The sequence below is a fragment of the Rutidosis leptorrhynchoides genome, chromosome 4, assembly GCF_046630445.1.
Source record: "Rutidosis leptorrhynchoides isolate AG116_Rl617_1_P2 chromosome 4, CSIRO_AGI_Rlap_v1, whole genome shotgun sequence".
Classification (NCBI taxonomy): domain Eukaryota; kingdom Viridiplantae; phylum Streptophyta; class Magnoliopsida; order Asterales; family Asteraceae; genus Rutidosis; species Rutidosis leptorrhynchoides.
This window is the reverse complement of record NC_092336.1, coordinates 441,143,445-441,157,042: the sequence shown is the minus strand read 5'-3', so window position 1 is coordinate 441,157,042 and position 13,598 is coordinate 441,143,445. Positions and strand designations below refer to the sequence as shown.

General features: G+C 32.4%; 1 protein-coding gene across 1 annotated transcript; it reads left to right on the top strand.

The window, feature by feature from the left end:
* Nucleotides 1–10,198: 10,198 nt before the first annotated feature.
* On the top strand, nt 10,199–11,714 carry LOC139844347 (UPF0481 protein At3g47200-like). The gene has a single exon (XM_071834565.1). The coding sequence runs from the start codon at nt 10,301–10,303 to the stop codon at nt 11,633–11,635; it is 1,335 nt and encodes a 444-aa protein (XP_071690666.1). The 5' UTR covers nt 10,199–10,300; the 3' UTR covers nt 11,636–11,714.
* Nucleotides 11,715–13,598: the final 1,884 nt, after the last annotated feature.

Below are 13,598 nucleotides of genomic sequence, written 5' to 3'. Positions count from 1 at the left end.
CCTTTCATTGATCAAATGTTAGAAAGATTAGCCGGAAATAGTTACTATTGTTTTCTTGACGGTTTTTCCGGATATTTTCAAATTCCAATAGCACCCGAGGACCAAGAGAAAACCACATTCACGTGCCCTTATGGTACTTTTGCTTACAAACGCATGCCATTTGGACTTTGCAACGCCCCTGCAACCTTTCAAAGGTGCATGATGGAAATTTTTCACGACATGAAAGAAGAATGCATGGAAGTTTTCATGGATGACTTTTCAGTCTTCGGTGATACATTTGAAACATGTCTAGTTAATCTTGAACGAATGCTTATTAGATGCGAACAATCAAATCTAGTACTTAATTGGGAGAAATGCCATTTCATGGTTAGAGAAGGCATCGTTCTTGGTCATAAAATTTCAAAGGAAGGAATTGAAGTGGATAGAGCTAAAGTATATGTAATTGCTAAACTTCCACATCCCACCAATGTTAGAGGAGTTAGGAGTTTTCTAGGGCATGCCGGTTTTTACCGACGTTTCATAAAAGATTTTTCTAAAATTGCCACTCCTATGAATAAACTCCTAGAAAAGGATGATCCATTCATCTTTTCAGATGAATGCATCAAATCTTTTAATATTCTTAAAGAAAAACTCACTAATGCGCCGATCATGATAACTCCAAATTGGAATCTACTATTTGAACTCATGTGCGATGCAAGTGATTTTGCAATGGGAGCCGTTTTAGGACAAAGGATTGAAAAACAATTTCAACCTATTTATTACGCTAGTAAGACATTACAAGGAGCACAAACGAATTACACAACTACTGAAAAAGAACTCCTTGCTATTGTCTTTGCTTTTGACAAATTTCGTTCATATCTCGTTCTAGCTAAAACGGTGGTCTATACCGACCATTCTGCTCTTAGATACCTATTTTCGAAACAAGATGCCAAACCACGATTAATCTTTTAGATCTTACTCTTACAAGAGTTCGATATTGAAATCCGAGATAAAAAGGGAGCAGAAAATCTCGCCGCTGATCATCTTTCTCGTCTTGAAAATCCTGAATTAGAAGTTCTAAATGAATCGGCTATACAAGATAACTTTCCTGATGAATATCTTTTGAAGATCGATTATAATGAAATTCCATAGTTTGCAGACTATGCAAACTACTTAGTATGTGGATTCCTTGAAAAAGGATTGTCGTATCAAAAACGAAAGAAATTCTTTAGTGATATAAAACACTATTTCTGGGAAGATCCACATTTGTTTAAAAGTTGTCCCGATGGAATAATACGCCGATGTGTATTCGGAGATGAAGCTAGTCAAATCTTAAACCATTATCACACAGGACTAACAGGAGGGCATTATGGGCCTCAACTCACAGCAAGAAAAGTCTACGATGCTGGATTCTATTGGCCTACAATTTTCAAAGACGCACACCTTCTTTGTAAATCCTGTGATGCATGTCAAAGGGCCGGAAAAATAAGTCAACGTGATGAAATGCCACAAAATGTCATTCAAGTATGTGAAGTATTTGACGTTTGGGGTATTGAGTTTATGGGTCCATTTCCAAAATCTCATAATAATCTCTACATTCTCGTTGCCATTAATTATGTATCTAAATGAGCGGAAGCACAAGCTCTCCCAACTAACGATGCACGAGTTGTAGTCAACTTCTTAAAATGTCTTTTTGCTAGCTTTGGAACACTGAAAGCTTTAATAAGTGATCGGGGTACTCATTTTTATAATAATCAACTTGAGAAAGTTCTCCAAAGATATGGAGTAACTCATAAAATCTCAACCGCTTATCATCCACAAACAAGTGGACAAGTTGAAAATACCAACCGAGCTTTAAAACGTATTCTATAGAAAATCGTAGGATCAAATCCGAAGGAATGGTCCATGAAATTGGAGGATGCACTCTGGGCTTTTAGAACAGCCTACAAAACTCCAATTGGAACCACACCTTTTAAACTCGTTTACGGAAAAGCATGTCACCTTCCAGTAGAAATTGAGCACAAAGCATTTTGGGCTTTGAAGACATGTAATCTTGATTTACATGAAGCTGGACGTCTACGGTTAAGTCAACTAAACGAATTAGAAGAACTAAGACATGAAGCATACGAAAATTCGTTAATCTATAAAGAAAGAATGAAGAAATGGCATGATAAAAGAATCAGAAGTTCAAAAGAATTTAAGGAAGGAGACAGAGTCCTTTTCAATTCACGATTCAAGCTATTTTCTGGAAAATTGAAATCAAGATGGTCTGGACCATTTATAGTCAAAAGGGTTTTCCCGTACGGAACAGTAGAATTAATAAATTCAAATAGGATTGAATTTAAGGTTAATGGTTACAGAGTTAAACATTACATAGATAATCCAATGGAAGTTGAAGATGAAGTTAATCACAATTTTGACACCACAGCTAACTAAGTGTGGGAAGATTCAAATCTTTTTAGGGTAATATGTATTTCTGTTAAAGTTAGATTTTCTGTTTTCGTGTAGTTTCCGAAAATGGAATCCGAATGGTCTTTCCCTAGTAGACCCTAAAGAACTAGTCTTCTCCCTCCATTCTGAATTTTTATTTCTTTTAGGTTTTACGAGATGAAGAATTCCTTTGATCTGAATCATGGTCTACTACTACACGCTATGATTACTAAACGTAATAATAACATCTTTCCGAGTGAACTGGTATCATTCATAAGAGGAAAAATGGACGAAGTAAGGAAAGAACTCAGGAAAGATCATCATAAGACACATTTTGGTAAAGGAAAATCAAAATCCGCAACAAAAAGAAGAGCACGACACCTTGAAAGATGTCATAAATGCGGAAAATGGTCACACGAAGGTAAATGTTCGAACAATCAAACATATTCAAATACCGAATTTGTTAGAGAAGGACCGTTCATATGTTTAGAAGAAAAGTTATTGAAGAATCGAGGTTCTTCCTACGTAGCTATGGAAAACCAAATCACACGACTCTCCTATGAGTCGGCTAAAGCAGGTCACTGAGAATTCTATCTCACAGGTAAGTATGTACAGTTTTTATTTTTATTTTTATTTATTGCTTTTAACCTTTTGATAATAAACGCTAAATTGTCGCTATAAAGTATTAAATCGATATTCAATAAAATTAGGTTTTGCAACCGAAATTATTGATATCATACAAAACTTTAATGCATCACTGCGAAATTTACCGTTTATTCATAAGGTATAAATATCTTTAATCAATCAATTCAAAATATTTTAAAAATTCGTCAAGAGTAAAACTAGGTTATGAAACCAAAATTACTTTACCCAAAAGAGGGGCGTATATTTTCGATAATATTTGATTGATTAAAGTGGGATAAAAGACCAAAAAGATTTTTAATTTTATTTCTACCTTGTTTTTAAAAATTAATATATAAATATTAAATTAATATTGTAATTTTTTAAAATAAATATATTTAAGTTTGTAAATATTTTAAAAACTAATATTTTCAATATAAGTTTGTAAAATTAAAAATATTAATTATATTTAAATGAAGTTTTAATTTTATGCATTTTAAATTTAAGTTTGGTGTGAATTTAAAAACAAAAATGTACTTTATTTTATTAAGTTAAAAATTGATTTCTAAAATTCGTCGTAAGTTGAAGACTAGGTTGTTGAACCGAAATTGCTTTACCCAAGGGCAGGATGAGAAATTTTATTATCATTATTTTTATTCTTATTAATTTAAAGTATGCCAAAAATATTTGAAAAACTCAAAAATCTTTTCTATGAAAACAACGTTTTAAAATGACAAATTTTTAAATTTTGTCGAGGGAACGAACTAGGTCAACGTACCGAAACGACCTCAATCTAAAAAGAAACAAAATTTTAAAAATAAATTAATTAATTGTTTTAATAGTTAAAGGATTTATAAAAAAAATATTATGTATATATATGTTTGTTGTTTATCTTATGTACAAAAAGGGTACAACAGCGCACTTTCAAAGAATGGCATTAAGTTCAGCAAAAGCTACTAATTTTAACAACAAGACGTAAAATATCAAATGTGATATAAAATAATATGTTTGCAAACTCGGTATTTTTAATCACTTTTCTACACTAATCACCCTCATGAATTTATAATTATAGTCTGATTTCATGCAAATGAGGGCATTGCATGATCTCAAGTGTGGGGAATGGTTATAAATTCTCTCGGATTTATACTTGGTTTAATTGCCAAATTTTGTGAAAATTTGGAAATTTTCAACTAAATGAATTCAAAATCATGTTTATACATATTTATGAACGATAAAACTAGGTGTTAACACCGAAATTATTGTTACCTCGGAAAGAACATAAATTGAGAAACAACCAAAAATGCTTGAATTCATTTAAAATGAAATAGAGGAGAATAAAAAGGCAAAGAAAGGAAAATAAAAGCCAAGTGTGGGAAAAATTTACCAAGTTATTTAGAACATATATCACATATTTTTGTACAAATAATTGAAGATACTTTTGTTTTGGACGATTTTAATAAAGTTTTACCCAGTTTATTGTAATAGAATTTAAAAGGAAGTAAAGTCTTCCGAGAAAAAGACACGCGCTTCTTGATTTAGGTCAGGAAGTTGTCGTCCAGACCAGTTGTAGAATCTACGAAAAACCTTGAAAAGTTTTCTCGAAAATCAGCTAGAAATCCACGGACCTCGGCATCAAACAGGGTCGCCAAGTGGTCAGACTTATCCTAACCATGAGAGGATCTGTCTCGTACAATGGGGGGGCACCATGCAAATTAGCTTATAAGACTAATGAATCAGATCTCCAGAAAGGATAATCTCCTTAAAGATCAAAAATTAGCTTTTAAGACTGATATTACTCAATCCTTGAGATTGACCTTAAAGATTGAGAATTCAAACTCATGGAATTCGATGATATCTAAACTCGAGCTTGAACGAGAAAATATTTTGATCAATTTACAAACCGATTTATTTTCTGAAAGCCCGTTTTTAATGCGTTCATTACCATTGAACGTAAAATCCTAGGAATTCACCTAGAATTCATTAGGTCACCTGAACCAAATCGAGTGTCAACCGTAAGAACGGTGGTTGCATAGCATAGTCGAAGACAGGACCTTGTGCCAGACCCAAAAAAAAAACCATAGGGTGATCTTTACTATTGCTCCTACAAAGGATAGTAATTGCATCTGACACGATATAGACCATAATCAAAAGCATGTCACGAAACATTGCCTCAACAGTTGCTTGTTCAACGCTTTCCTTTACAACCGGACGGTAGTTTACCAAAAGGTAATATACGGAGCAAGTATACTGGACGTGTTGCTTTCCCAATACAAGGTTAGCAAGTGGGTGAAACAAAACCATAAGTTTTGAGCTAAAATTTTCAAATCTGAAACCCACAAAACTCACAAAAACATTTTGCAAACACCAGTGAAGGGTTATTCCGGAAAACTTATCTAGAGTAAAAGCTAGATTGATTTTTTCAAAAGATCAAATGTTTTTATAAAGATCCAATTTCCTTAAAGGATCTAAATTTTTATAGTCATGTGGGACTGTAAATCACAACGTTACTATCATTGTTCATACCGCCGTATAGAAATCACTGATGTACAAAGTGTGAAGAATAAAGAAGTGATTCTTGTAAAGCTATATTCAAGTTCTATATTGCTTGAGGACAAGCAACGCTCAAGTGTGGAAATATTTGATAATGCTAAAAACGAACATATATTTTATAGCATTATCCCTCAAGAAAGACAAGCTTTTAGTTGAAATTGTTCTATTTACAAGTGATAATCGTTTAAATAATAAAAGGTGAAGACAAAAGACAGATTCGACGAATTGAAGACGCAAATGACCAAAAAGCTAAAAAGTACAAAGTACAATCAAAGTGGTTCAAATTATTGATGTGAAACGTCTAAAAATTACAAGAGTACAAGCCGTGAAACACAAAGTACAAGATATTAAATTGTCCGAAAAGGCGTTCGAAAATTCAGAACCGAGACATGAACCAACTTTCAGCGTGCGACGCAATGGACGAAAAATTACAAGTCAACTATGCGCAAGAATATAATATAATATATAATTAATTATATATATTATTATATATTATAATTATATGCAGCCCACATTTCGGATTTAATCTATGAGCTGGATTCCAGACCTCCGCACTCGCGGAGCTTTGATGAAGAAAACCTCCACACTCGCGGAGCTCAACAGTGAAACGTAGGCCTATAAAAGGCCGCGCATTCTGATCGATTCATTACCCCTTTTCTTTCTTTTCTATATACGTAAAATATATATATATATATATATATATATATATATATATATATATATATATATATATATATATATATATATATATATATAATTTTAATTTTAATTTTAATTTAAAGTTTAATAATAATAAGGTTATAGTGGCGAATGTTTTAAGGTTGTAAGTCGAAATTCTGTCCGTGTAACGCTACGCTATTAATACTCATTGTAAGTTATGTTCAACCTTTTTAAATTAATGTCTCGTAGCTAAGTTATTATTATGCTTATTTAAATCGAAGTAATCATGATGTTGGACTAAATATTAAAGACGGGGTTATTGGGCTTTGTACCATAATTGGGGTTTGGACAAAAGACCGACACTTGTGGAAATTGGACTATTGACTATTATTGGGCTTTATATTTGTTTAACTGAATGATAGTTCGTTAATTTAATATAGAGATTTACAATTTGACGTATCTATAAATAACTATATACACTCGATCAGACACGATGGGCGTGATATTTATAAATACTAATAATCGTTCATTTAACGGGACACGGGAATGGATTAATAGTCAATGGACTCATTAAAACAGGGGTGAATTATGTACAAGGACATTTGACGTAATTGTTAACAAAGTATTAAAACCTTGGGTTACACGCAGTCGATATCCTGGTGTAATTATTAAACAAAGTATTAAGACCTTGTTACAGTTTAAGTCCCCAATTAGTTGGAATATTTGACTTCGAGTATAAGGATAATTTGACAAGGACACTCGCACTTTATATTTATGACTGATGGACTGTTATGGACAAAAACCGTATGGACATATCGAATAATCCAGGACAAAGGACAATTAACCCATGGTAATAAATTAAAATCAACACGTCGAACATCATGATTACGGAAGTTTAAATAAGCATAATTCCTTTATTTTATATTTCATCGCATTTTTATTTACTGTCATTTTATTTATCGCACTTTTAATTATCGCAATTTTATTTACTGTCATTTTATTTATCGCACTTTAAATTATCGCACTTTTATTATCGTTATTTACTTTACGCTTTAAATTAAGTTATTTGTATATTTAATATTTTACATTAGGTTTTAATTGTGACTTAAATTTTAAAATCGACAAACCGGTCATTAAACGGTAAAAACCCCTTTTTATAATAATAATAATACTACTTATATATATATATATATATATATATATATATATATATATATATATATATATATATATATATATATATATATATTATATACAAATATAGTTTAAAATAAAATATAGCGTTAAACTTGGCTAGCTCCCTGTGGAACGAACCGGACTTACTAAAAACTACACTACTGTACGATTAGGTACACTGCTTATAAGTGTTGTAGTAAGGTTTAGGTATATTCCATTCTATAATAAAATAAATAACTTGTGTAAAATTGTATCGTATTTAATAGTATTTCGCAACAAAAATATAACTATTTCGTACCCCTCTGCTTTAACATCAGTCATAAGTAACAATATAGGCATGTTTTAAAGATTAATTACATACCTTTGGACTACGTGAGGCGTTCCAAGCGACTTTTCGGAAAACGGGTGTTACATGGAGAATTCAGGAGTCACAAAAGAATTGGATCAAGTCAAAGGAATTAATCATTGGATTGGTTACAATTTTTTAGATCCACAAAACAAAACGTGGGATTAAAACCCACGACCACACACCCATGTTTCCATGATCTGCATACAAAGAGATATGGAGAGTTATTTATGCGTCTTTTACATGTTATTATAAATAGGAATGTAAAAGAAAGAGAGGGGTAGCCTCTTGTTTTTCATTGTACGTATATGCAAGAAAACTAGAGAGAAATAAAACAAAAGTTTTAACCCCAAATAGTTTATCTTCTTATCTGACTTCACTTCATTTCAATTATTCTATTATCATTCATATACACCGGCGAGTTTACCCTTTGACCCGTGGAATCACGGGACACCACTAATTTGAAATTTTTGTGTAGAAAATACCTTAGAAAATGTATAGGACACCACTAAATTTAACTATAGGACTCCATAAAATTTTCGAAGTTATAGCTTTTTCCTTAAATTGTATATAATACCACTAAATTTAACTAATTGGACCCCCATATATATTTCTAATTTGTAGTTTTTTTTAAGTTAACTAACCATTAATATACAGGGCCGGTCCTGAGAATATGAGTGCCCCGAGCGAGACGAAGAAAAAAGGCCCTAAAGCCCTAACGATAATATATACCATCTAAAAAACGACAATTAACTTCATATCAATAAACATAAAGGATTTAGCAGTAAAATTACATACCGTATTATTTAACCAATTATTTTTGAAGCTCTCATCGCATTTTTGGTAGCAAAATGTTAAATTACCTCTTCTTAATTTATACTCTCTTAGATTTCATTCTCAATAGTCATCATCAACAATCCAATGAGTCTACCGAATAACTGTTTAGGAGTCATACCTAATCATATTCACCAAATCAATAACCATACAACAATACCTGAATCAATCGTATATTTTATCATAAAAATATAACAACATACAAATCTATAACCATAAAAAATAATTGCAAGGTTGCAATAATAAAATAATTGCAACAACATTTTATACTAACAACATATACAAAATTTATAGTTAATATTAAAATTTTATAATGATGATATCATTATTAGGCTAATTTCTTTGTTAAGAAAAAATCAAAAAGAAAAAGAAAAAATCTAAGCATGGTGATGTCATTAATCTAAATAATTTTGAATTAAAATTAAATCTTATTAATTAATTATTATTATTAAATCTTATTAATAATTATTTTAATTATTAAAATTAAATAATTTTGAATTATTTATTTAATTATTTTGAATTGAGTATAAGAATATATAAAAGATAGCCAGAAGAAACCAATTCCAAATTTATATTTTAATTTACACTTTTAAAATAAAATGACAACCAACATTATCTCTTATGATTGGATGTGGATTGTTTAATATGCATTTTAGGTGTTTGATGAAATGTTCAGCTGACGAATTTCTTAGTCGGACTTTGTGGTTCCACGGGTCATTAAACTAAATAACTTTAGCATTTACGTTCACTTAATACCTAAAAACATATTATTAAACTTTTTTGTTTAAACAAACCCGTGGTTCCACATGTCATTTCACTAGAATAATCAATAAGACAACAAGTTATAAAAAAACTAAAAATTAATTAGGGGCTCAAAAATAAAGCAAATGGTTTACTCAATACTTTAACATTGACAAACGATTGAAATATTTAATTATTGAAGGCTTGAAGTTTAGCGTCAATAAGATAACATCAAAAACGATTGAACAATAGCACGAGTAAAATTAATTAATCATGAAGTTTAGCAAGAGTAAAATCAATTAATCATGAAGTCAATAGGACAAAAACATACTTACATACAAATTGAGGAACGAGAAACGGTTTGAATTTTTCTAGACGGTCGATGATATGTTTAACAAACTACAATCGACGTATTGATTGAATCGTGCTTTATTTTATTGGGCCCCTAAAATATATGAGCCGTGTGCAAATGTGCATATTGCACACTCATTGGGCTGGGCCTGTTAATATAGCATTTAAATATACTTAGTACTAGAAAAAAAATCGGGACTCCATTAAGTTTTGATTCTGAAATTGCCACTATTCATATAATTCCGTTCGTAATGGATTGGTTTCTGATTGAGTAACTTAAAAAATTGACGTAAATTAAAAAGATTAGTTAATTAGGGGTTTAATATTGTTATTCAAAATTTATATATTTTTTTTTTTCTCCAATGGAGAACAAATGTGTCACATTCCAATGTTTCCATCGCAATGGTTTCATCGAATGTAAATAGGCGGCTACGATTAATATATATATATATATATATATATATATATCCGTGCAAAAAAGTTGTTATTCACACATCATGTTAGCGTGTTGGTTCTCTCTACCTCAACAATAATTCTATCACACCTACTTATATTTACAAAAAGATTACATAACACATATTTATTTTGTATATATAAAAAAAGAACATAAAAATGAATATCGATTCTACAAGATCTGCAGAACAACACTCGGTCACAATATGGGAGATCAACAGAGATCGACTCACCGCTATGCAACACAAATTGTCCGATACACCCAAACTACTTAGCGTTGCAGCCGGCAAATCAACCTGTTCCATCTTCAAAGTCCCACAAACTTTGATCGATGTCAACGGTAAATCATACGAACCTCACATCATCTCTGTGGGACCCTTTCACCATGGTCAACCGCACCTCAAGATGATCGAGGAGCATAAGTGGCGGTTTCTTCGTCAGTTACTTAACCGAACATCAGTTAAAGGGACGGTCTTGGAGGATTATTTGAAGGCCGTGCAACCGCTAGAGATCACGGCCCGTGAATGTTACTCTGGGACCGTCCCTTATAGTACTGACGAGTTTATTGAGATGATGGTGCTAGATGGTTGTTTTGTTATTGAATTACTTAGAAAATTTGGAGGGTTGGTTGAATTTGAAGATTACGATCCACTTATTAGGATGTCGTGGATCGTTTCCTTTTTCCTACGGGATCTAATTAGACTTGAGAATCAGATCCCGTATTTCATCCTCGAATGTTTATTCGAGTTGACGAAAACAGAAGCAAGTCCAACGCTAGCTACACTAGCGTTGAACTTCTTTAATTTAGCTACACAAAGACCGGATCACGTTCTTGAGAAATACGCCCATGTCGAAGCGAAACACTTGTTAGACCTTCTTCGGTCAACTTTTCTCCCACACGAACTCGAAAAGCCAATAAAACCCGATAACCGACCTCCACCACATGTAATTCATAGCATCTCAAAGCTTCGGCGCGCGGGAATTAAGTTAAAGACTTGGGAAGCCGAAAGCTTCCTTGTCGTTGACTTCAAACGAGGCGTGATCCATATGCCAACGATATCCATTGACGATTTCATGAGTGCGTTTCTGTTAAACACGGTTGCATTTGAGCAATGTCATAGTGGATGCTCAAAACACTTTACTACTTATGTTACTTTGGTAGATTGTTTGATAAATACATCTAAAGATGTGAGCTATTTGTGCGATTCGAACATAATTGAGAATTATTTTGGGACAGATGCTGAAGTTGCGACATTATTTAACAACATGGGGAAGGATATTTCTTTCGATATCGATGACTGTTACATGGCAAGGTTATTTGATGATGTGAACCGGCATTATCATACCGGGTGGCACGTTCAAGTGGCGAGTTTAAAGTACACTTATTTTAACACGCCTTGGTCGTTTGTATCAGCGTTAGCGGCTTTCGTTCTTTTGCTTTTAACTGTTGCACAAACATTTTACACGATTCTTAGCTACGTTCGTCCTCCTTGATCTGTATATGATCTTAGAATACATATCACTTTTACTATTTATCTGTTTATTTTATAAGGAATATAATAATAATGATAATAATTACTGTATTACAATTGTTAAAGAGTTGCAAGAAGATTACAATTAAAACCACAAAAGATGACTCATTATTGCTGCTATTGTTGCTACTGATGTCATTATTCTACACAATTTGATTATAATATGGCTGAGAAATGTGAGAGTGGATAATTGTTTATCAAGGATTTAAATGGCTAGACTATAAAAATACAATTAAACTGCTTTAACTTTCAACCAACTATACAAAAAGTTTGGTATTTAACAGCTGTATGTGGAATTTGATTTTTATTACGAGTTAAAAAATCAACAAGTGAGTTGCTATAGTCATGAACTGTGTTAGAATATTTATATTTTGGTGAAGCAATCGGGGTCTCGGGGACCATATGATCATGACTACAGAAATAATCTAGTGCATACTTGATTTGACCTTATCTAATGTTTTAATTATAGTCAATGAACATGTTTCTTCCTTTTCCTTTTCATCTTAAACAACTACTTCAACAACACTGTTTGTGCACTTTTCAGTGAACCTTATTCAAAGAATAAAATTGAGTAGATCTGATCACAATGTATATTGAATTGGGGGTGTGGAATGAGATTGTATGCTTGTTAGCAATTCTCCGAAAGTAGTAGGAAGGTATCATACTTTACGCCACCAAGATACGAAGGTAACTCATAGTCAGTTGTGTGTGTGTATTGTGGTATAACTTGAGTGAGTTCATTCAGGGATCATGTTCCTCTTATATAGAACTCCTCTAGGGTTTTTTCCTCAGACTCCCATGTATGGGTCAATCTCCAAGGCGGTCCTTAACAAGACAAGATGAACTTTCCCTTTGGTCGACGGAGGATTTTCTGAAGTAGAGGAAAGTTAGTCCAATGCATTCGTCTTTTGTCATTTGGACGCTAGTCATTTGAAAAGGGTCATCCCACTCACTTCTCCTCTTTGACATATGTAGTCTTGTGACTCTTGCTCATGTTCTTGTCCATTGGTAAGCGTGATACCTCCGTAGTCAAATGTCTTCGGCACTATAGCTCCGTTTAACAGATGTAGTATCTTATTAAATTAGAAGACTAGGATCACGACTTTGGTATATTCTCTTTTTATCTTTTGGACAGTAGCATTTAAATGTGAAGACATCCCGCTCTCAATATCTCTTCGACATATGTAGTCTTGTGACTTTTATCCATGTCTTCGTTCATTGGTAAGCGTGATACCTTCGTGGTATAGCTTCGATTTATTGCTAGATGATGGGGTATACTATCAAACACTTACCGCAACGTTATGACTTGTCAATTATATTCACCCTCAATGCCTCTAGTAAGACTTGGGTGTTCGTGGTAAGACCATGTCATAACCTGACCTTAACCATAAGGACGAATACAATAACATATGATTTCATCGCGAGGTATTGACCTCTATATGCGACATTTTTCAAAAACTGCATTCGTTTTTACAATACAAACCACAGCTTTTATTACAAATACAAGGTTTAAACAACTTAATAATGATTATCGTTTAGCGATAATCTTAGACTTACAAACTTTACATGTGATAATAACAATACGACTTCCAACATATTTTACATTACAAATCCTCCGATATGCAGTTTTATTTTTGATACAAATATGCATACTCAAGATCTTGCTTAAATTCAACATGTTGCAGCGGAAGCTTTTAGTTATCACCTGAGAATAAACATGCTTAAAACGTCAACATAAAGTTGGTGAGATATAGGTTTAATGCCGGCAGCGTTATAAATATAGACCACAAGATTTCATATATAAACGTTTTAATAAAAATATTCTAAGTTGTTGAGCACTTGATAACCATACTTAACATTTAATCAACGTCGCATATTCCCTTTATTATGAAATCTTACTATACCGTACCAAGTGTAGTCACCGA

Bases quoted from the DNA above. Each gene is read 5' to 3' on its own strand.
- LOC139844347 (XM_071834565.1), top strand. From the start codon at position 10,301: ATGAATATCGATTCTACAAGATCTGCAGAACAACACTCGGTCACAATA.